Source organism: Maylandia zebra, linkage group LG23 (assembly GCF_041146795.1).
Source record: "Maylandia zebra isolate NMK-2024a linkage group LG23, Mzebra_GT3a, whole genome shotgun sequence".
Classification (NCBI taxonomy): Eukaryota; Metazoa; Chordata; class Actinopteri; order Cichliformes; family Cichlidae; genus Maylandia; species Maylandia zebra.
The window spans coordinates 20639073-20661195 of record NC_135188.1 but is presented as its reverse complement, the minus strand read 5'-3'; the positions used below and the strand labels follow the sequence as shown (position 1 = coordinate 20661195).

The 22123-nt window shown below is 36.8% G+C and overlaps 1 protein-coding gene across 1 annotated transcript; it reads right to left on the bottom strand.

Annotated features, from left to right (window-relative positions):
* Window positions 1-312: 312 nt before the first annotated feature.
* sh3yl1 (SH3 and SYLF domain containing 1) lies at window positions 313-12632 on the bottom strand. The gene is made up of 11 exons (XM_012923099.5): window positions 12407-12632; window positions 8652-8762; window positions 8391-8504; window positions 6581-6645; window positions 6230-6342; window positions 4884-5012; window positions 4635-4779; window positions 4133-4214; window positions 3961-4026; window positions 2739-2771; window positions 313-1631 (listed from the first exon to the last, which is right to left on the bottom strand). Coding segments are annotated over exons 1-11 (1068 nt in total). The 5' UTR covers window positions 12408-12632; the 3' UTR covers window positions 313-1422.
* Between the last annotated feature and the right edge of the window lie 9491 nt (window positions 12633-22123).

Genomic DNA, 22123 nt, shown 5'->3' with positions numbered 1-22123 from the left:
GGTGTTAATCTTTAAATGTGTTTTTTTTAAATAAATTTGTGCAAATATAATATAATTGACCATAACAGGAGCAGACACTATGACACTATGTATTATTATACACAGTAACAAAATCATAATAGTAAAAATTATTGTATTACTGTAAACAAGTTTGTGATAAAAAAAATAAATATTGTTTTTACTTTGATGTCATTGACAATGACTTTAAATAAATGTGACTATTTGTGATGATGTGAGGGATTTCAGTAATGTAATGTTTTTCTGTGAGATTAAGCAGGAAATATTCAAATGTCAGCCCAGTTAGCTTTTTAAAAAAAATTTCTGTTGTTCTCTCTGCATAAAAACAAGCGCATATTTTAGAACACATAAGGTTTATTAACATTTGCAAAGGATCCAAACAGTACATTGTACTGCAGCTATGAAAAAGCCCCCCCCCCCAAAAAGAATACCCACCCACACCACAATTATTAATCTGAAGACATTGTTAAGATTAAAACATTAGCAGATCCCTAAACTCATACTTTAAATGTCATTTTAAAAAAGTGCAAAGTGAAGAAAAACAAAATATTTAAACTGATATGCATATATTAAACTCCTTAAAAATTCCTTCATCCACCTTGTAACCCGCTCCATTTAACATTATTACAACATCATGCATAACCATATTTACATGCAGAAAAAAAAAAGAACAAGGGTGCAGCAAAGTCAGTATAACCATCTCCACGATAATTGTAACACATTGACTTAAAGAGCTAAAGAAAGTGCCTAACAGTTGGTGTTGAAATTTACAGCCCCTTAAAGTTCCCTGATCACAGCAGCTGACAGTTAAATTTCAACTTTTTGTTCAATTTTTAGACTTTACAGCAGTTTTGGTGGTGCCACTGATCTTAAAATATCAAGACTTTAAACTATAAAAGAAACTAAACTAAACTAAAAGAAAAACAAACAAACAAACAAATGCTTCTGTTGGCAGCCAGCCTTTAGGCAACCAGCCTAAAGTTCCCAATCAATTTCAAACTAAATGTAAATAATAATAATTATGATGATGAAACTAATAATCACAATAATAATGGAATAGTTGATTTCATTTAATCCAAGTGGTTGTCTTTTTGTGATTCAAATTTGTACCAAGAAACAACCAAACAGTGGTACTTCAATATTAAATGTGAAACATTTGAAATGGTTAAAAATGCCAGTTAAAATATTTTTGTGAAATATGTCAAAATGTATTTTGTCTGACAAATGTTTCAAAATTTCCAATATTACATTTACTATGTGAAAAACCGAAGGATTATTAATTCATTTACAAGTATATTCATGCAGTGGAGTGTTTACGCCTAACAGAACAACCACGTTCCAAACTCATTTTACCCAATATTGGTTCTTTCAGATGTTTTTCTGTCAGACACCCAGAGAGTAGTATCAATATGTAACAAAGTTTGCAGGAAAGATCCCAACCCGACCATCTTCCAGTTGCCCCTCCCACCAATCATACTGGGAGTCTGTCTTCGTGATGACAGTGATACGGTCGCCTGGAACAAAGCTGAGGTCACCTGGCTGCTCCCCTGCAAAGGGATGTGTCGCTGTGACAACCATCAGCCCAGTGGCTCCACCCTCTGATGATCCCCAAGCTACAATTAACAAAAACAAAGAAAGTAAAACAGAAACAAAACAAACATTTGACAAAAGCAGATTTAATTTACTGCAAATTCACTGTTTAACATAGGTCTGATATATTTATGTTGTACAATTCAGAATATTAATATTTATTTACAATAACACATAGAAAACAGATGTTGAAACTGAGACATTTTACTATTTCATGAAAAAAAGCTACTTTTGAATTAGTTACGAAAGAAATAGTAAGGGTTACTAAAAAAAAAAAAAAAAAAAACAGCTGGAGGCACATTTTTCATCTAATTAGATCATGAGAAAATCTCATTCTCTAAATTACATAAAAACATCAAAAGCTTAAGAGAATCTGGGAAAAAATTAAGGGATAAGGCTGAAAATCAATATTGGATGCCTATGATCTTCAGACCCTCAGGTGGCAGTGCTGTCATGGAAATCACTGCAAGGACTAAGGAACACTCACTGTGCCATCCACAAATCTGAACATAATCCATGTCTTGTCTAGACCAAAGTTAAATTAAAGGGGATCGAGGCAGAGTAGAAAACTGTTTTGTGGTCAGACGAATCCAAATTTGAAATTCTTGAAATTCTAGTATATGGGCACTACAACCTGGGAACTTAAGAGAACTTTGATAAACAGGCTCCTTATCACTATTTAGTCCAAGAGGTATGGGGGTACATGAGTGCCTTTGGAACCGGCAACTTGCACATGTGGAAAGGCACCATCAGTGCTGAAGGTATCTAAAAGTTTTAAAGCAACATATTTTTACACATTTTATCTAGACAATGCTAAACCTTGGGGGAAAAAAAGACTCAGCACTACTGAGCAGCTAGAATCTTCTACCAGGCAATACATTGCCACAATTCCTAGTTTTATGGACTACTGTTAAATGAAGAGGTGCTGCCATCAAATATAAAATGTGCTTATGTTTTTTTTTTTTCAGTTTAAACATTTGATGTGTTTTTTATGCTTTATTGTGAATAAAATATGGGTTTATGAAATTTGCAGATCATTTCATTTGACTTTTATTTAAATTTTGCACAGCACCTCAACTTTCTTGTTAACTAGACTAATTTTTTGTGTGAGATGTGTCAAATATTCATACCGTTCATCTGAGAGTTTCTGGAGGCAAACTTACCTGAAAGAGAAACAAAACATCAATTTGAGTCACGGCTAATGAATCTGGAGAAAATTAATCTACAGCTGTGAAAACATTAATAAAAATAAGTTCTCAAACAAGAAATATGAAAGACTAATGCTCTTTTTCCATCTTCCTCCATTAAAATTTATTCATTAGTGTTTAAATAAAGAGCTTATTTAAAATAAATAGCGCTGCAGTTTAAGTTGCAGATATGTGCTGTGAACACTAGAGAGAGCTGCAGCCCCAAAGTTGATAACAATATATTAATGTGTTTATCACTGCACAAGCAATCATACTGACTTACATTAATTTGCTGAAGACTCACTGACCTTAAACCACGTCTTCACCATAAAATTAATCATTTACCTTGGAGGACTCTTTTATCAACACAAAGGGGTCAGGTCCCCGCAACGTACCTGTTTGAACAGGTGTGTGTCGCCGAAGTATGCACACGCACATACGTACATACACAAAACACTAGGATTATTAATGGGTTTTGGTACTGGCTGCATCAAGGTCGTGGGTTAATAACAGACTTGAATACACGGTGTGCCATGTGACCACATGAAGATACAAAACAAGGTAAATACAAATGGGAGACAAAATGACTGAAAACGATGCTAAACAACCACATGGAGAGTTGACAAACTGAAAGAAAAGGGATACAAAATGAGCACGAACAACTTTTGTTCTTTTTGTTTTGCATCAGTTTAACCATTTCTCGAGCAAAAAAACCCCAGGATGTTGTTAAGCCGTCCATTACAACCACAATGCCGTGCTAAACAATTATGAAGGGACACAAACTGACCACAGAAACACAATACGGCCACAAAAGGCATGGAAATCTGCCTGAAATGGGACGCAAAATGGTTTAAAACAAAATGACAACAAAAAGGATAAAAAAAAAGAAAAAGAAAAATGACAAATTCTGACTATAATAAGATGCAAGCAAAAACCCAAAGAAAAGAAAAATATGTTTGTACTAATTGGTTGATTTGAATTCTCCAGACCCAAAACCAGTTACTAACATGGGCAACAAAACCAAGTCAGAGGCCTCTGAGTTTGAAAGTGAGCTCAAGGAGTCACAGCGGTCCTCACAAAATGACAATGAAAGAAAAAAAAAAAAAAAAAAAAAAAAAAGAATAGCTGGTAAGGAGTAAATAATGAAAGTTAATGTAAAACTCACTTGAGGTTTCAGATTTATAGACAGAGACACTTGGGTAGAGAGTGTTTTTAGTCCTTACTCCAGCTCCTGTACTCAGACACATAGATGCAAAAACACACAGACACACACCCCATTACAGACAATTTCGTCCATAAATTAATAGCACCTGAACAGTTGTATTTCTGAGCTTTACCGGCACTGGCTGCTGACACCTCGGAGTAGCTTGGTGGCTTTGACTGGATCGGAGCTGGTGGTCTGGCTGGGCGAACGGATGACTGGAGACAAACACAAATGTACACTTTATGTACTGCATATTAGATAAAGGCAAAAAATAAATAAATTTAAAAAAAAAAAATCACATGACATTCAGTATAACAGTCACTGAGCTACACTTAATTTGTGTCTCCATTGTTTGTTTGTTAGGCAAATGCATAAACCAATACACTATTGAACTACTATGTAAAAAATAAAGCACAGTAATTGTCAGGGTATTTTAGATGGATGCTAAACTGAATACTGCCTCTATTCCAACAGCATGGCTTTGTATTAGAAAAATCTGTGTGCTGAACTGAGCTGCCTGCACTCACCTACCCTTTAGTGAGCACACTGGAAACTATTTAGGGCATCATTTGAAACCATCCTCACTTCACACATAGCTGCCTTTCCTTTTTGAGTTAAGCTTTTGGTTTGCGTACCCTAGTTTGCAAGTTCTTGCTTGTCCAGTCGGTGGTGTAGGCCTCAGTGTAGACATCTAGGATGTGGTAGAGGTCATAGCACTCTGACGGCGGTTCCACATCACCATTCAAAATGGCAGATGCGCGGATGTCTTGGGAGTAGAATCTGCAACAACACTACTGGATTAAAGACAAGCACTTGTTTGGAAAAGAGAGAACTAGTTAAACTTCTGACATGCAGCAGATTGATTCGTGTTTTTTCCCCCATACTTGCGGTTGGTTTCTTTGCGTTCAATGAGGCAGGATCCCTCCAGAGAAATACCTGCAAACAAACCTCTGGACCTGCAGTAGGTGTACACAGCTGCAGTACTCCGCAGAGCCACATCAGCCTCCACGTTCCTAACAAGCAGAATTTATTCTATTGATCAAACTGGCAAAGGTGAAGTTTAAATGGTCAAGTAAAATTTCAGAATTTGAAAACATTAACACCTAATGACCGGTTAATTAGCACTAGTGATATGTTTCACAGAACATGATCCTGGGTCCTATGCTCTTTTTAATTTTAAAAACATTTTTTCTGCACAAAAATAAATAAATAAATGTTTTTCCAAGCACAGATTTGTTTTACTGGATAAAAAAAAACAAAAACAAACAAGAAATAAATAAAAACAAAAACCAAACAAACCAAGCTGCAAGTTGGTTCATAACTACCCCCCCCCCCCAAAAAAAACAACCAAAAAAACAAAAAACACAATCAAATAGCAAAATAAAAAAAAACTGCAAAACTTGCTTCAATGACCAATAAATCTGTGTTCCAGCTTTTGTGAGTGAAGCTATAGCTTTTTATTGGCTGTTATGACTATTTAGCAGTTTGTACCTCTGTAATGTAGCTTGCTAGTACAGTTAGCTGGCGCTAGTTGATACCTTAGCTTTTCAATCTCTCATCCAAAGATGGCCACTTCTGGCTACAAAACCCCAGCATAGTATAGGGGAATGAATTTTTTTTTATATATATATATATATATATATATATATATATATATATATAAAAATCACAGTCCTTGGTTTCTCCAAGGACCTGCAGTCTTCTTTAGGTTTATTTCCTGCTGTGTCTGTAAAACTATAGCTGGTTGCGGGTTATTCAATCACTGTGTATGTGACTAATTTCATAGTACCATATACACTCACACATAAACTAACTGTAACAACTGACCATCTTCTTCAAACTAATTCAGCTCTGGCTACCATTTGTTGTCTGTCTGTAACATTTATTGAGAATGAACCGACTGACATGTAACTCGCCACGCCCACAAACACCTGCCAATACATGAGCACCAAAACCGGTTAACCCACCCTGAAACCACCTTATTCTAAAATTAACCTCAACATCTTAATTGGCCTCTAAAGTAAATCACGGGTGATTTTTTTCCCCACCTCAGACAGTTTGGCTATCTGCTTCAGGCCTCAAAACACAAACTGTCATTAAATGTCTCATAAATCTCTAAGCAGAATAGGACAATCAAACCTAAGCTGTAATTTACATAAACAGAAAGCATTCAAGGCAATTAAAAGACAGACAGACAGATTGTGTTAGGAGAGGTGGGGAGTAGACTCACCTTCCAACAGGTCCCACGGCGACAGTGGCGTTCCCGCCAAGCGTCAAGTTCCCACCCTTTGTGAAGGCTTCGACGGCCCTCCGGTAATTCAGGATGATCACCAAGTCTGACACCTGAGGGGGGACCAGAAAATTAGCTTTTACTTCTGCTTTCCAAAAAGGGATGTGGTGCATTAAAGGACAAATTGACATCTCAGTGATGCAAACCGCTGCATTCACAACCTTTAAAAACACTATTGATACATTTATGGCAATTATTGTGAACCCCTAAATTCAACACAAATACAAATGTTTCGTCTTGGAACGCAAATCAGAAATCAAATAAATAAAATTATAAGATTTGGGATTATACCTCCACCCCGATTTCGAAGCCTCCACCCAGACCAGCGATGCCAATAGCTGAAGGTGCTGACCAGCCTGCAGACACAAAAACACACAGAATAAAGCTCAAGCATGGATAATATTTATGGCTGAAGCCAGGATGGATTATTCACACTGCTGGTGCCAGTGTTTTCAGATGTGGTGAACTGCTCCTTTAATGTGAAAATCCAGAAAACCAACAAAAGAGCCTGAAGAAGAAGAGCAGGGGTGGTGGCACCACTCAGTAAGGCCCGTGTGACCCTCGGTGGGTTCTGGCACCACGGCAAACTCAAACATCCGCCACCGCCGGCCTAGTTCACTGACATCAAACGCTTGATGTGTCAGATGACTACAGCACACTCCCAACACTGCAGGGAGGCCTGGTTTTTAACCGCAGGAGCCCAAAATGTCACAAGACAAAACAAAACAACAAAAGGATTATTGAGAGACTCAGGAAGCTCAAAAACAGCAAAAACTGAACCAAATAAGAAGAAAAAACAGGACAACAGGCAAACAGCAGCAAATCACAAGAATTGCTTCGTAGACTGCGGCTAAATCCATGATTAAAAAACAGCTATTATTTCCTCCTCCAACATGACACCTCTGCTGTTGAACTCTCTTTACCTTACTAATAAAGAGTACAGACTTTCTAGAACACATAAAAAAAAAATGTGTACTCATCTTATACTTTGTGACAATCAAATAACAGAGGAATAATAATTCAGTCACTCAGATCAATCATGCAGATAAATTCCAGAAGCAACATGTTTCTACAAACATACAAAGACTTTACTTGGAAGGGTAATAAAAGTATACTACTGTCAAAATGCCATCTACAATTGATTACAATCTTTTTTTTTTGAAGTTCAGTTGCTTTGTACAACTGTTACATCACACAGACACATGCTAAGAGATAAGAGCATATAAATTCCAAGAATTCCACTACAGTTTTAGCACAGAGTTCTTGGACTGTCCTCGTAGTACTGCACAGCAAGTAATTTTCCTCAGATATTTGGATTCGAAATGCCCCCAAAAGGTGCCAACAGTACAAACATAGACCAGGGTTTAATTGGACTCCAATTAGCTAACATGAAGCCTAGCAGACAGCTAGTAGCTACAGCCACTGTGCCACTATCAATCTTTCAAAGAACATAATGGCATAAAATGTGAACTTTAAGCCTTTATACAATTTAAACTGGTGATTTTATAATTCACAGCACTAAAATTGTATAAAGGGGGGAATTAGCTATAAAAACCAAATCTACTTTTTGAAGCAAGCTGTAAAAATGTTAAATTCTGTTGTAAAATGTCTTCAATTTCTCCAGACTTTTGGTGCTTATATCCTTCAGACAAATACAAGCTTGCAAAACCATATTTATTTTGTGTAGAAAAACAAACTGTTATATCCACAAGTAAAAACAAACAATAGAGGACTCAGAATCGTGCTTTGCGGAACACCATGCTAGTACTGCTGATGCCTCAATCGCATTTAATTTTTTTTTCTGGAATAGCTTAATTTCTCAGGACTGGAGTTTGATGCTTGTGAGTGAATCATTTTATTTGTCAATGAGGCTGAAGTGCTGGTTGGAAGGAGCAAAACAATTGTGGCTTGATCGAGCACGGCTTTGTTCTATCTGACAGATGAAAAAAAGAAAGACAACATAAGTCTCCACATATTTTGGCATCTGGTGACTTACCTGAGCAGCCTTCTTAATTAAAGTTTATATTTTTTGAAACACACCGACAGTTGCCTGTGCAAAATTCCAAACCTTTACAGAGCATGGAAGGAGTGGTGATCTTACGTTTGTCAGGAAGCCTGGCGATTACTACTCCGCTGCCTCCTCTGGCTGTGATCATGAAGCCTGCCTTGATGACAGAGATGATGGCCAGACCCTCAGCCTTAGCTATTACGTGAGCTACAACAAAAATATGGTAGAGTACACACTTTTAGCTACACTACAGTAAAATACTTCACATTTTAAAATATATTAGAAAACCCAAGTATTTAAAGAGCACTGGACTAGCCCTCAGTATATAAAGCTGACAATATGACAGGTTGTTACCGGGGATGAGTTTGTCTGGCCCATTTCTGCTGGAGATCTCGGTGAAGTCTCTCAGGATCTTGGCAGCTTTCTTGGCCTCAGACTTCAGGTTGGATGGGATTGGGTTACTCACTGCAAACACCCAAATTACATGGCTCATTAAAGGCATCAGCAGCTCATTCAAAGCTGCCCCCTTCCACCCTACCTTCCTCAACAGCTTGAAAAGTTATCATCCTGGCAACAAACCGAAGAGTAACATTCATCAATGAGCTCACTGTTCACTTTAATTGATCTTATCTTATCTCCATCTGCAGCAAACAAACTTCCCATTACGCTTTCACTGTGAGGCTCAAAAGCTCATTTATGCTGATAACTGGCACGTTATTTTAAGGGACATGTTTACTTATTAGAAAAAAAAAAAAATCATTTTGCTCACGGCTGAAACGAGCTGAAGAGGAACATTCAGTCCAGAACAAGAAGAAATAAGGACAGATATGAGCTTTTCTGTGACATAAAAGGAATTCCCTTTTTACGCAGCTTCCTGGCCAATAACTAATCCATTAGTGTAATGTCAGCAACACTTATGTGCATATCCAAATAAATTTCCATTAAGGAGGACTACCCAATTAATGCACTGAATATTTTTTTGCCCCTACTTTCTATATTTGGATTTATTTACCTTAAAATAGAAAACAGACAAAACTTCTGTAACTGCAGTGGTAAAAGCAAATTTTGTTTTTTAGAAACTTTTGCCAATACAAACAAATTTTTTAGAACATAAATATTTGTGTAGTTAAACCCTCTAATTTTTACATTTGTGTGTAACATTTATAAAATGTGATTTTCACAATATCAAAATTAAGTCTATTATTTAAATATATAAATTTTAAACTACTAAATTTGTTCACAGACAAAAAAAAAGAGAACATATCTGAAATATAAAGAGATTTAAATAAAAACAATATTAATAATTTTTTCTAGTATTTAAAGAGATTTAAAACAAGTCTTAAAACTTATTACTCTTAAAACATTAAAGTCTAAAATATATTAAGTATGAAATAAAATATAATTAAAATATTAAATACATTAATAAAAAGTCAAAAATGTTTTAATTATCTCAGAGAAAATAAATATAACAAAATATCTGAAAATAGAATCTTTCTCATATATAGTATAACACACACACACACACACACCTCTAATGATTTATCATAATATTAATTGATGGATGTCTAAACCTGTAGATGATAACACATATGACACATAAGTCTGCAGGTGCAGGACCTTTTCATTCTTTTCCAGAAAGAATTAAATGAATCATTCACACACATATATCATTATGATCGTGTTTTATTCTCTACCAAGTCATGGGGATTCTTTGAACTCTTATTTGAAAACAGCAGCTCAGTGTTCACATTTAAAAAATATATTTTTAAAAGTTAATACCAGAAAATGAATTTGTATTTCTGCTTTTGAAAACAGTAAGAGATTAATTTTCTTCCCATTTTCTCTGTATTTGATTTTTAAGATTAGATGACTCTTCTTCAGGTCACATGTCATAAGACTTTCCAGGAAATCTCTGCAGTGAGAGTCAGAGAGCTGTGACCAGTCTGCCGACATGCTAAAATGCACTCCTGCTGCAGCAGCAAATTCCTGACACATGACACAGCCTGAACAGCACATCCAAACGTGCCGCTGACCAACAACACGCCAACATGGCCAAGTGCTCCTGCAGCATCGCCTAGACTCCATCACAGCCTGCAGCACTGATGGAGAAAACACTGACTCCGAGAAACCGCCCAATCCTCCATTCTGAACGTGAATCCAGTGGCTTCAGTTAGACTCCACAGGGCTAGCACTGAGGTGGTGTTAGTTATAGCCATCTTTCAGACAGAATCTACCTGTGTATGGAAGTTCTATTGCTCTTTTTAGACAATTCTAGTCAATCATGCAAGTTTAATTAGTGTCTAAGGAGGTTGAAACATTCCTTTATGTTCTAGTTGTTGGTCAGAAGTTCTGGTAATTAGACTGTGATCATCTACATAGAAGTTTGACTCATCTTTGGAGCGGTTATACAGGATTTTAATTGTTTTTTTGGTTGGCTATGGGTGTTCCTTATGCCTGCAACAATGTTCCTTTGGACTTTAAGATGGTACAGTTTGTTAAAGAGATGTCTAAATAGGTCACTAGGGAGGGTTCCAAAGTCACTGCATGTCAACTGATGATCTGTGATTTCCCTGTGATTTGCTCATAAAAACGTTGAAGGGGTAATTTCAAGTCTTTTCAAGCCTTTCAATTGAGCTATTTTTTAAATAGCTATATCTAGAGAACTATTTAACCTATGTCATTCAAATTTTTAATCAAAATATTTATTACTATGACCTCAGGAATATGGCATTTTGAAAATGTAGCTGAAGTCCAACATAAAATTCTGAGACCTTGGATTAGTATATGGCTTACAGGAAGCTTAAATTCCACCATGTGTGTCATGAACTAGATCGTGTTATATATAAATTTATCATATTTTAATAGGTTCTGCATTACTTTTGATATACTTGACAAAAAAAAAATAGCAAAACAACAGCTTTGTAATTAAGTTTAGTTTTGGTGTTATTTATAATGGTCATTGCAACATTTATCCACAAACCTATCTAGTGAGATAGGTTTGTGGATTAGCTTGATTAATACAATGAGAGAGGCTACAGTTACCACAAGTGGGCGTAGGTATACAAGGAGCATGACATCACAACTGCTCACAACAACAAGGTAAATAGCTTAATGTGAACACGATGGTTTGATGTAGGATAGTAAAACACAGTTATGATGGTCAAGCTGGGAATGTTTCTTGGTTTGGTCAGTTCTCTGGCTGTTCTTGATGATGGAGTTCCTCTTAGTAGTTTCTAGTGGTTTATGGTTTTGATCCATGCTATAGTCATCAGACAGGATTAACTTGTCTTGGTTAGTTAGTCATTAATAAGAACAGTCAGATTTTTGGCAGAAGTCCTTTAGGTTTTAGTTATTTAGGAGCTGGGTTGTCTTTAAAGAGGTTTTAGATGTAAATGAGGAGCTTTTGCTAGAAATTAGCACAGATTTCTTGCTTCTGTTACCTCCACAACGAAGTGCTGATTATTTTTCATAAGATTCTGGTCACATATGACTAGGTCCAATGGCAATAAACTAGTATAATTAATCTTATTAATTTCAGACGTAACATAAACCCAGCAGCACAGAGAAGCAGTCACTCACAGCTGATTAACAGCTAACGATAGCCCATTAACACTAATTAGATGTCACAGATTCTCCACAACATGAGCAACCCTACCCAACCCAATCTAACCCTATGGCCAAGGCCAAAATAGGCAGCATGTAAGTTTAATTATATATATATATATATATATATATATATATATGGAAAAATATCTTAAAAAAAACAAAAACCCAAACAAACTGTCAGATGTCTTGTAAAGTTTTTTTTTTTTGTGTACACATATTTTAATAAACAAATATTTATTCCCTTAACCCACATATCCCTCTGCCCGTGACCCTCTGGGGGGTCCTACTCTTCAGTTTGGGAGCCAGAAAAAATAAAACTGCCGTTTATAAGGGAGTAAACATTAAACTATAAGAACGTTTCCTGGTAAAACTGGTCTTCTTTTACTAAACCTAACCCTGTAGGTGTCCAGGTAGAGCAGACAGGTAGAACAGACCGGAAACAGCAGGCACACACATAAAACAACTCCTTGTGTACTTAAATTACTTTTTTATCTTTAACTTACTTTTTTTTCCCTTGTTTCTTCTCTGTCAGTTTGACTGACGACAGGTAAGCAGTACAAGCCACTTCACTTCCGCTTCACCTGACGCTTCTCACAGCCGGAAACTGCGCGCGCAAAAACTACGTAAAGGAGAAGCTCTAAGCGGAGGCACGTGGTTAGGTGAGGGCAGTTGGAACTGTGTCGGTTTGCTGTGTGAAGGCTGGTGCTCTCTATCAACTAGGCGCGCTCTCGCGTGTCTGCAAGGTAGCTCGACCGGGCGGCTTTTCCCCTGATTTCAGACTCTCAGGTGCGCGGTTAATGTGGAGGCTTTTAATTTGGTACTCAGATGTTTTTTGTTTCTCAGGTATATTGATATCTGACAGTAAAAATACTGCATCCAGATAATGAGTTTTACCTCTGGTAGTTGCACATTGAATTGATTGATTGTATATATTATTACAATATCTAAAAAAAAGTCTATATATATAAATATACTGAAGATATTAAAAAATATGTTATTTTTATCAATAATAAACAATAAAAATGTAATAAAAGTGTCCATTGATATATAAAGCATCCATCCATCCATTCGCTTCCGCTTATCCTCTGGAGCCTATCCCAGCTGTCATAGGGCGAGAGGCAGGGTACGCCCTGGGCAGGTCGCCAGTCTGTCGCAGGGCTAACACACAGGGACAGACAACCATTCGCACTCACATTCACTCTCGCATTCACACCTATGGACAATTTAGATTTTAAGACTTTTTTTAAAAGTATTTAAATAAAAAAAAGTATTTACTATTTAGTAAGTAAACTATCTCGACAATAACAGAGCTACTATTAGACCAATATAAAACAGAAAAATTATAAATAGAATTATTAAAATATCAGATATTCATATATACTGAATGAAGAATTTTTTGTATTTTGTTAGCAAAATGGAAAATAGGTGCAGGGTTTTATTGAGACATGTGCAGGAAAAAAATAATGCCATTTTTAGCCACTCTATTAATCATATTCACAAGAGCTCACAGCAGATAGCTCCACATGCTTTTTTGTGGAATGTTTACAGGAAATGCTCTACCTCACACAACCCCAAAGGAATTTGTGTATTTTTTTGCTTGTTAGGCAAATGTGTAAACCACTACACTATGGAGCGGCTACTTAAACGTGTTCAAACATACATGGAAGTAGTCATGCATGCCTCTCCTCTTTGCCTTTTCTTTCTGTAGTTTCTCTCTTTCTTTCTCTCTCACTCTCACGTGGAATTGTGGCCGGTGTTTCCTTGCTGATGGGTGGATGATATGGCATGTTTCTGGCTAAGAGTTTTTTGTGGAAAAACACAAAATTATGTCTGTTAAGCTGTGTTATCATTGCTGTTTTTTTTAATTGAAGAAATTATGTGCGTTTGTGGTAATCTGCAGTAACAAAGTGCCTAAAGATATATTTAAAATTGTAGGCGTCTTTAGGCATCTGTAAATCAACACTGGTTGATATCTTTAGTTGTGCCTGTTTTGCCTGAATGTCTTGTTGGTCACTGTTAACTGGTTCAACAAACAAACAAACAAACAAACAAACAAACAAACAAACAAACAAACACACAAACACACAAACACACAGAAACAAATATTCCTCTGAAAGTGGTCAGGTACAAGGACTGGACTGAAAACAAGTGGAAAATCTGCCAATGTCCAAAGAAATATTTTAAAAGATCTTCAGAAAGTGTGGAGAACGACTGCTGAAGATCACTTTGAAAAACTATAAGAGTGCCTGGTTCATTGGAAGCAAAAGATAAAGAAAGAAGCAGTGGCTCAAGACTTTTGCCAAGTAGTCGCCTTGAGGTGACTGCTGTTGTGATTTGGCACTATATAAATAAAACTGAATTGAACTGAATTGAATAATATCCACCACTGATACTACTTGTAGTCTCGAACTGATTATAGTGGATGATTTGCTTCTGACTCTTAAGGCATTTTTACACTTAGCTGAATTTTTAAATTATATTATTATGTTTTTTAAATTTTTAAATAATGACATTTGAATGGGAAAAGTTTAAATTCTACAAATGTAGAAAACAAGATAAAGGTTTCCAGAGGCAGTGACTTCCTGACTGGAGATAAATATGCTTTTCTGGCATCTTTAGCTGGACTTAATGTTAGCTGCCAGCATCGCTGTGGCTGATATAACAAATCACACAGTTATATCACTCAGTAGTAGTAATGTTGTGTAACCTGTAAGTTCACGACTCCATCTACTGCTGAGAAAATGCAGCGCGTAAATATTTAGAGAAGGGAGCTTATTGAATTTAGACATAGCTGATCTTGAACCACCCAGTTTACCAAAAACTTGTTTTTGGACAGTTTCATACCTTATTTACCTGTATTTACCTGTATACCTTACCATACCTGTATTTTCATACATTTTAATGCATATTTTGTAGGAATCATTTAGACTTTTTAAACTATTTTATTGTAATATTTGCATTTTGTTTTTTTAGTATTTCCTAATACTTTATTCTGACATTTGATATGTTGCAATGATTCCATTAATATATTTCTTCTTCTTCTTTTTATTTTTTTATATTTATTTTTATTTTACATTTGCTGATGTTTAATTCTGACATTTTAGTTTAAAAAAATGTAATATCAGTTTTGGACACTAATATTTTGCTAATATTTTCTGGTATTTGTGAACAAACTCAAAACAGGTTTTGATAAAGTATTAATGAGGGTTTTTTTTTCATTTGTGCATAATTTTATGATGGTTTAAGATGCTTGATGATTGAAAATGTTACCAATAATTCACTAAATTAAATATTCATTAACATTTATCAATAATTTCCAATCAGGCCTGACCTGTAAAACTGGCATATTTACATTAATTAATGAACATTGTCCCTTTCAAATAAATGTAAACATGAACAAAATCATATATTCTAAAGTTTGCTTTAATCTAGCATTTTACTTAAAAAAATGTAAATTAAACATTCATCAATCTTCCTCTCTTTATCCAATTAAGTGTTGCAAAGAGACTGGATCCTATCCCAGCTACCACAGGCAGGAGACAGAGTATACCCTGGACAGGATGCCAGTCTGTGAGTGTGAATGGAAAGACAACCATTCACACCTATGGGCCACGACCAAATTAACCTAACCCACTAACTACACTTGGACTGTGGACAGAAGCCGGAGTACCTGGACATTAGATTTGGATGGAGGACGTTCTTGATGTGAAACAACAGTGACAAGCACTGGGCCACTGTACTGCCCCATAAAATTAAACAGAATGATCAATGAAATGCATAAAAAGATTTAAATAGCGAAACAAATCATTAATGCCCTTCCTTATCCATGTTTTCCTTTTTCTCAGCCTTGATCTCTCATTTCCTCTCATCCCACCATCTTTATCTTTTTCCACAATCGCTTCTCTTTAAATAGCCTGCTGGATAAACATCTGTCTGACTGCAGCCATTTGTCTTCCTAATGTGTTTCCACTCAGTGTGTATGCGTGAGGCCACCCAGTCTCTACAAGACAATTCAGGGCTCCCACTCCTCCAATCCTCTACAGGCCTCCTCAAAATCCTCAAAAATCATTTTTCAAGTCCTGCAGTCATGATCTGTCTTCTTTAAGACTTTCAGTTACTCTTCACGTCCACATAATTCAGTCTTTAAGTTCTCTTAGACATCTGCAGATCACCCTCACCCCCAACCTCCAGGTTCAGATCTCTTTCCAAATCATCCACAAATCATTCTCCCAGGCCTTCAATTCAAGGAATCCAAAATCCTTGTAAGTTCTTGAATCTATCTGATGTTATCCTATGGTAAAATGAGTCTTTAATCCTTAGTGGTCTTAAAAGTCAATAAAGCCTTCTCCAAGTTTCCCAGTTCTCAGTGATTGCTAGTTCTGGACCATTTTCCCACTCTTTCAGTTGTTTGTTCTCTATTCAGCCTCTTTTCTATTAGTCCCCCCAAAAGTCTCTTTCAAAGTTGTCTTTTACCCTTTGTGTCATTTCCAGTTTCCAAGCACTCCAATACCCAAGTAACGTAATGCCTTTTTTATATCTCCATTCCAGTCATCTTAATCTTGTTAATTTACTATGAGTACACCTCTAAAGTCACAGATGAATTTTTGAGTTCTTCCCTGGGTCTTTTAGCCTTTTCAAGTCATCTTCTAGTCTTTGAGTTCTTCAGATGTTCCTTTCAGGCCTCTTCTCCCCATAAAAGGTTGAATTTACTTTAAAGTTGTTTTTCTCTAGTCCAACGTAATGCATAAACTTCAGAGTCCTCAGTTTCCACAGATATCCTCTAAGTTGCCAAATCCTCTAGTCTTCTAGTCCCTTCTAAGTCCTATTGTCCATTAATGGTCATCCTCCCAGTTCTGCACTCCCCTAATAGGAATCTTGTATTAAGCCTTGACATTTGTCTTGTCCTTACCAAGTCCTCTCACAAGTACTACAGTTTCATACCATCTCTTCTAGATTTAACATAGTCTATGCGGAAGTCGATTCAATTTTCTAAGCTTCTAAAATCCATCTTAAGTTCTAGAAATAGACAGAAATGTGTTGAACATTTCACCCAAAAACACCCTCAGTGGGCAAATCAGGACACAACTGCTTTTACATCTGTGACAATTAGTGACAGACTGTTAACGAACCTTCCTCACACGCACAGAAACCACAATGTTACCTAGTCATGCTGACCACGCCCCCGGGCTGTCAGTCAAACATCCCCTCCCAGGAATGTAAGATGCACAGTGTGTGTGTGTGTGCGCACACTCAAGTCTACAAACGCAACAACTACAAGAATGTGTTTATTTAAAGTATGTGAGTGTGTGTGTGCGTGTTTGTGTGTTGGGATGCAGACAGTAGCAGTGCAGTTCTGGCAGACGTTAAGGAGTAATCCATCACAGATTAGTCATTACCTGCTTCAGTTGTTAGTCACCTCATTTCACCGCTCCTGCTGTATAGCCTCTGTTGTTTTTACAACTATTTCAAATAACTACCCCAAAACAGCAACCATTTTATGTTTAACTGTTTATTCTAATACGTTTTTAAAGTGCTGTTTAGATTTTCACCACATACAATGGAGTTTTTTCAGTTTTTTACAGGTTAGATTAATCTTTAAAAGTTAAATTATACAATTTCTTCACTGATCCACACACATTGTAAAAATAGAAACAGGCTTTGGTACGTTCTGTGCATGTAATAACAGTAAAATACTGAAATTTAAATGAAACATAAACTTCTCAATTAAAACTTTAGAAATCTTTTTTTTTTGACAGGAACTGCCTCAGGTATTCTTGAGACTGATCCTTCAAGATTCCCCATCTTCTCGGAACTTGATTGTTGTTTAAATCTCACCAGTGTTGCTGTGTTCAGTTCAGGCCTGGGCTTTACGAGTTTTCTATTAGAGAGTTAAATTTCTTTGCTGCATGGATGATTTGGATCATTGTGTTGGTTAAATATAAACAAAGCATGACAAAGCGTGTAATAAACACACTGGTCCACTGTGTCCATTCCATGCTTTGCCTCTTCAAAATGTGAAATGTACACACATGCAGAAGTTGCAGTAACAGCAGAGATATTTTATTTTAAGCAAATATTAACAGATTTACATGTAAATACACATTAGCCGCCTAGCCTAATAATTTCTGACGATTAAGGACCCTGGAATATTTTTGCTCACTGCTTTAAATATATTATCTCCTCCTGCTGGTAAGACAATTTCTCCATGCAGTAAAGCAATTTCTGCATGCATGTCCATTTCGCTTTTTGGAGAGGCAAAACACAAAGTGGACACGGTGGACCAACATGTCTATTACACTTTTTACTGTGATACTGGGTTGGAGCATCCAACCCGGCCGATTTATTTTAAAACTCATATTTCATATTTTGTCTGGATATTTCAGTCTTTAACTCATGATGAAGTTTTCTATTGCTGGTTTAGAAGATTGTTAACTAACTTTCCAACTCTTCCAGCAACAAATCTAATAAAATCCTTTTACATTATTTGTTCTTTCAAATTTCATCTACAGTCAACCTTCAGTCAAAAATAGACAACTGGGACAAGTGTAAGATCGATGACATAATATAAATAGGAAATCCACTGGATGGCAATTTGGTGCAAGGAGAGGCCTGTGTGCAATCATGTGGACTGTGGCAAGTCAGAATTTATTATGCTGATATCATGTGAAAGCAAACCAGTTTTCTTCCCAAACCTCTTGTGAACTCTGCAACACAGAGACACAGTCATCCGCAGATCAGCTGCCTCCATCTGAACAGATGGGAGCTGGTAAAAAGTATCAAAGAGAGAAATGAAGAGAGCTCCACTCTCAAACCTTGGAATAGACCTTCCTAGGGAGGCTGAGGAGTGATCCCTAGGAAGGAGTAATCCCTCTGTAACTACAGCTCACCATCCAGCTCTCCTTCTTCAAAACAGGAATCACCATTCAAATCTGCCAAGACTAATCTTTGTGTTGGTGCTGCCTTAAACTTCCTCACGATGTTGCAAAGGAATATTAATCAAAACAGAGCTGCAACATCTGACTAACCGGAACTGTGGGTGACTATCTGCCTTAATGATGTCACTCCTAGTGATAGGCAAGTCATCTTCCTCATCCCCAGACTCTGCTTCATTTATGGAAGCCATGTCATTGAGGAGGTCCCCAAAGAATTCCTTCCACAGCCCAAATATATCCTCAGTTGAAGTGAGTAGCACCCCTGGCCCAGGCACTTATCCTTGGGCTTATCTTCATTGCTGTTTGTCTGGCCCCTCACCCAAGACCAATTTGCCTTGCGACACCCTACAAGAGGAAAAAGCCCACGACAACACAGTTCCTGGGATTTTTGGGAAACATAAACCTTGACAATGCAAAAACGCAGCATTTCAGAGAGGGATCCTTTAAACTTTGATGTTAATGTTTTTCGCCTTGTGAGACTCTACCAGAGGAAAGAGCCCATGACAACATAGCTCCTGGGGTATAAACAAAAAACCTGTAAACAAAAAATGTTCACATCAAATATTAATGAATAATAATGACCACGTGCTTTAATGTCTTTTTAATTTCATATTCTCTCTCCAAAATTTCACAAGTACCTTGGAGCTAAACCAAACAGTTAATCAACTTTTTACGCTTTTCTGTTTCATCATTTAAGTTTTTTTTTTTTTTTTAGAAGAACAAGCTTCTAAACAGTTAATATCACCCTGTTTTCTTTGACGCTAAATAGGGGATTTACGGGGATTTTTTTGACTCGTTGGTCTGGCAAAACAAGATAATTAAATATGTTGATTTGGGTTTCACTGAATAATGGTGGCTATTTTCAACATGAGAAGAAATTCATTACACATTGGAAAAGTTTGGCTTTAAGGCATTGTGCCAGACAGGTTTTATAAAAGAGGCTAAACATTGTAAAAAGGTTTAAAATTTAAACCCAAAGTAGTTTCTTGTTTATTAAAAAGTAAAAACTGAAACAAAATACCTATTTTGGTAGATAACCTTCACATTCCATGTCTTGATAGGATGTTTCTAATTTTTCAGATATTGTGCTAATGCAAGAAAGCAGTCCCACATAGTTTTTTAATATCCACATTGAAAGACATATCCTGGTCAAAATTGACTTGAAGATTCCTCACAGCGTTGCTGGAGTCAAAGGTAATGCTATCTAGAAGAAGTATCTGGTTTGAAGCCATGTTTCTAAGATTTTTAGGGCTGAATAAAATAACTTCAGTTTTATTTGAATTTAGAAGAAGGAAATTAGAGGTCATCCAGGTCTTTATGTCTTTAGGACAGTCCTCAAGTAATTGATGTGTCTAGTAAGGCTTCATTGACTGATAAATTGAGGTATCATCTGCATGCCTTTGCTTGACACTGCCTAAGGGAACCATGTATAATAAGCCTATTCAAATGGCGGCCCGCGGGCCACATGCAGCCCAGAAGCAACTGCGAGTGGCCCTGCCTGTGGTCCTGGCAGAAACACAGAGAAAACGCAAAAAAGTAATTGATTAATTTTTTTTTAAATTCAAAATTCCTACAGCGTAGTGTAGACTGTGAATGCAACACTCCTAGTAGCCTAGCAATATTTAACCCACAATGCACCGTGATGTAAACATATTAAACTATTGTAAAGTGTAGAAGTAAATTTAAATCTAATTTGATATACAAAGAGGTGTTTACAAGGGTTATAGATCTAGTTATGTAGCTATTTGGTGGTTACGTGTTTTGATATTTACATGTTTACACATTTGAATGTTTACACATGCATGTTCAAAGCAGTAATATGTATGTGTTATTTCTACCTAGTTGTTTTCCCTGCACTGAGCTGAGTATAAGAGTAAGGAGGCTGCTAAAAAATGTTATCCATCTCCATCTTGCTGTTCCTAATCATTCAGAGAGATTCCAAACCATCTAGTGAACCCTCACGTTACACCAGACCTTCCCAAAGTTTGGGGCCCGCCGAGCCATTGCAGGGGGGGCATGGTATGAAAAGGGGGAAAAAAAACCAACACGCTTGGACACTGCTAGCACAGGGCGCCCACACAAACGCAAAGCAGGAGATGAAGCATCGCTGAATATGTTTCCAAACCAACTTCATTCCAAGCCAAAGACTAGAAAATATGGTGAAACATATCTTCCATTTGGTTTCACCTGCACAAGTGCCAGGTAGGTCTTCCCTGCAGAATTTGTTTTTCCTTCGTGGGGAGCACGCGTTGGGCTCTCCAAATCACGGACAAACAGTATCCCACATTCTTGATTTTTAGTTCACAAACACTTCTTGTATTGACTAACTCCTCCTGACATTTTGGAGATGTTAGCTCTTTATACAGTAAAGTTACAGTGGGATACAAATAACATCAGGCTGATCCTGCCACAATTTGTTCCCTGGGTTCAAATCCCGGACAAACAGTATCCCACAGTTGTTTATGTTCTTGAACCCATTTTGCACAGAGAGGCATTTTTTGAAAAATGTATTGATAGCAATGTTGAATATTATTACACAGGAAAAAAACAACTACACACCGTGACGCCTCTGCCGTTCTAAATGGAGGGACAGTAACTGCGTGTCTGTATGTAAGCGTGTAAAACCTGCAGATGGTAAGATTAACAGTAAACAATAACGTGGCGCAAAGCGTGACGTCAAAAAAGGCACATACCTTTGACGTTGCGTGACAAACTCTGTATTCCTCGTCCACACGTAAACGCAAAAAATGGGTTTTAAAAAAAATCTCTGTTTTCGGTGATTTGAAATGCCGTTTACGTGAAAGGCCCAAATGCATAGAAACAGCTGCGTTTTCAAAAACCCGTGTAGGTGTGGACGTAGCGTAAAAGAGTTAGTAGTGTATTTTATTACTACCTGTAATTTATTGCAGTTTACTTGTATTTGCTTAATTGTTTACTAAATGTTTGAGGTGTGAAATAAACCGCAATGGAGCAAAATATGGGTGTGTGTGGTTGGAGGATGTGTGCACAAACACATTTTTCTTGTAAAACAAAGGGGAGCCTAGCAAAAAAAGTTGGGGAACCACTGCGTTACACTATCTTCGTAATGTATGATGCGACAACAGCATGTCTTTCTCAGTCCAAAAGCGTAAAATTGATAATAAAAACCGTCGGTTTAACCCTGCCTGTACTGACAAATACTTTTTTCCGCCAAATCCAAATGCCAAACCTATGTGTTTAATTTGCAGTGAGTGTGTTGCGGTACTTATGAAGGCACCACAATGACAAACACCAGACTTCCTGCTCAAA

Coding starts and splice junctions, on each gene's coding strand:
- sh3yl1 (XM_012923099.5), bottom strand. Junction 5,013..6,229: donor GCCGTGGGACCTGTTGGAAG/GTGAGTCTACTC, acceptor TCTGCTTGTTAG/GAACGTGGAGGCTGATGTGG. Junction 1,632..2,738: donor CAGAAACTCTCAGATGAACG/GTATGAATATTT, acceptor TGTTAATTGTAG/CTTGGGGATCATCAGAGGGT.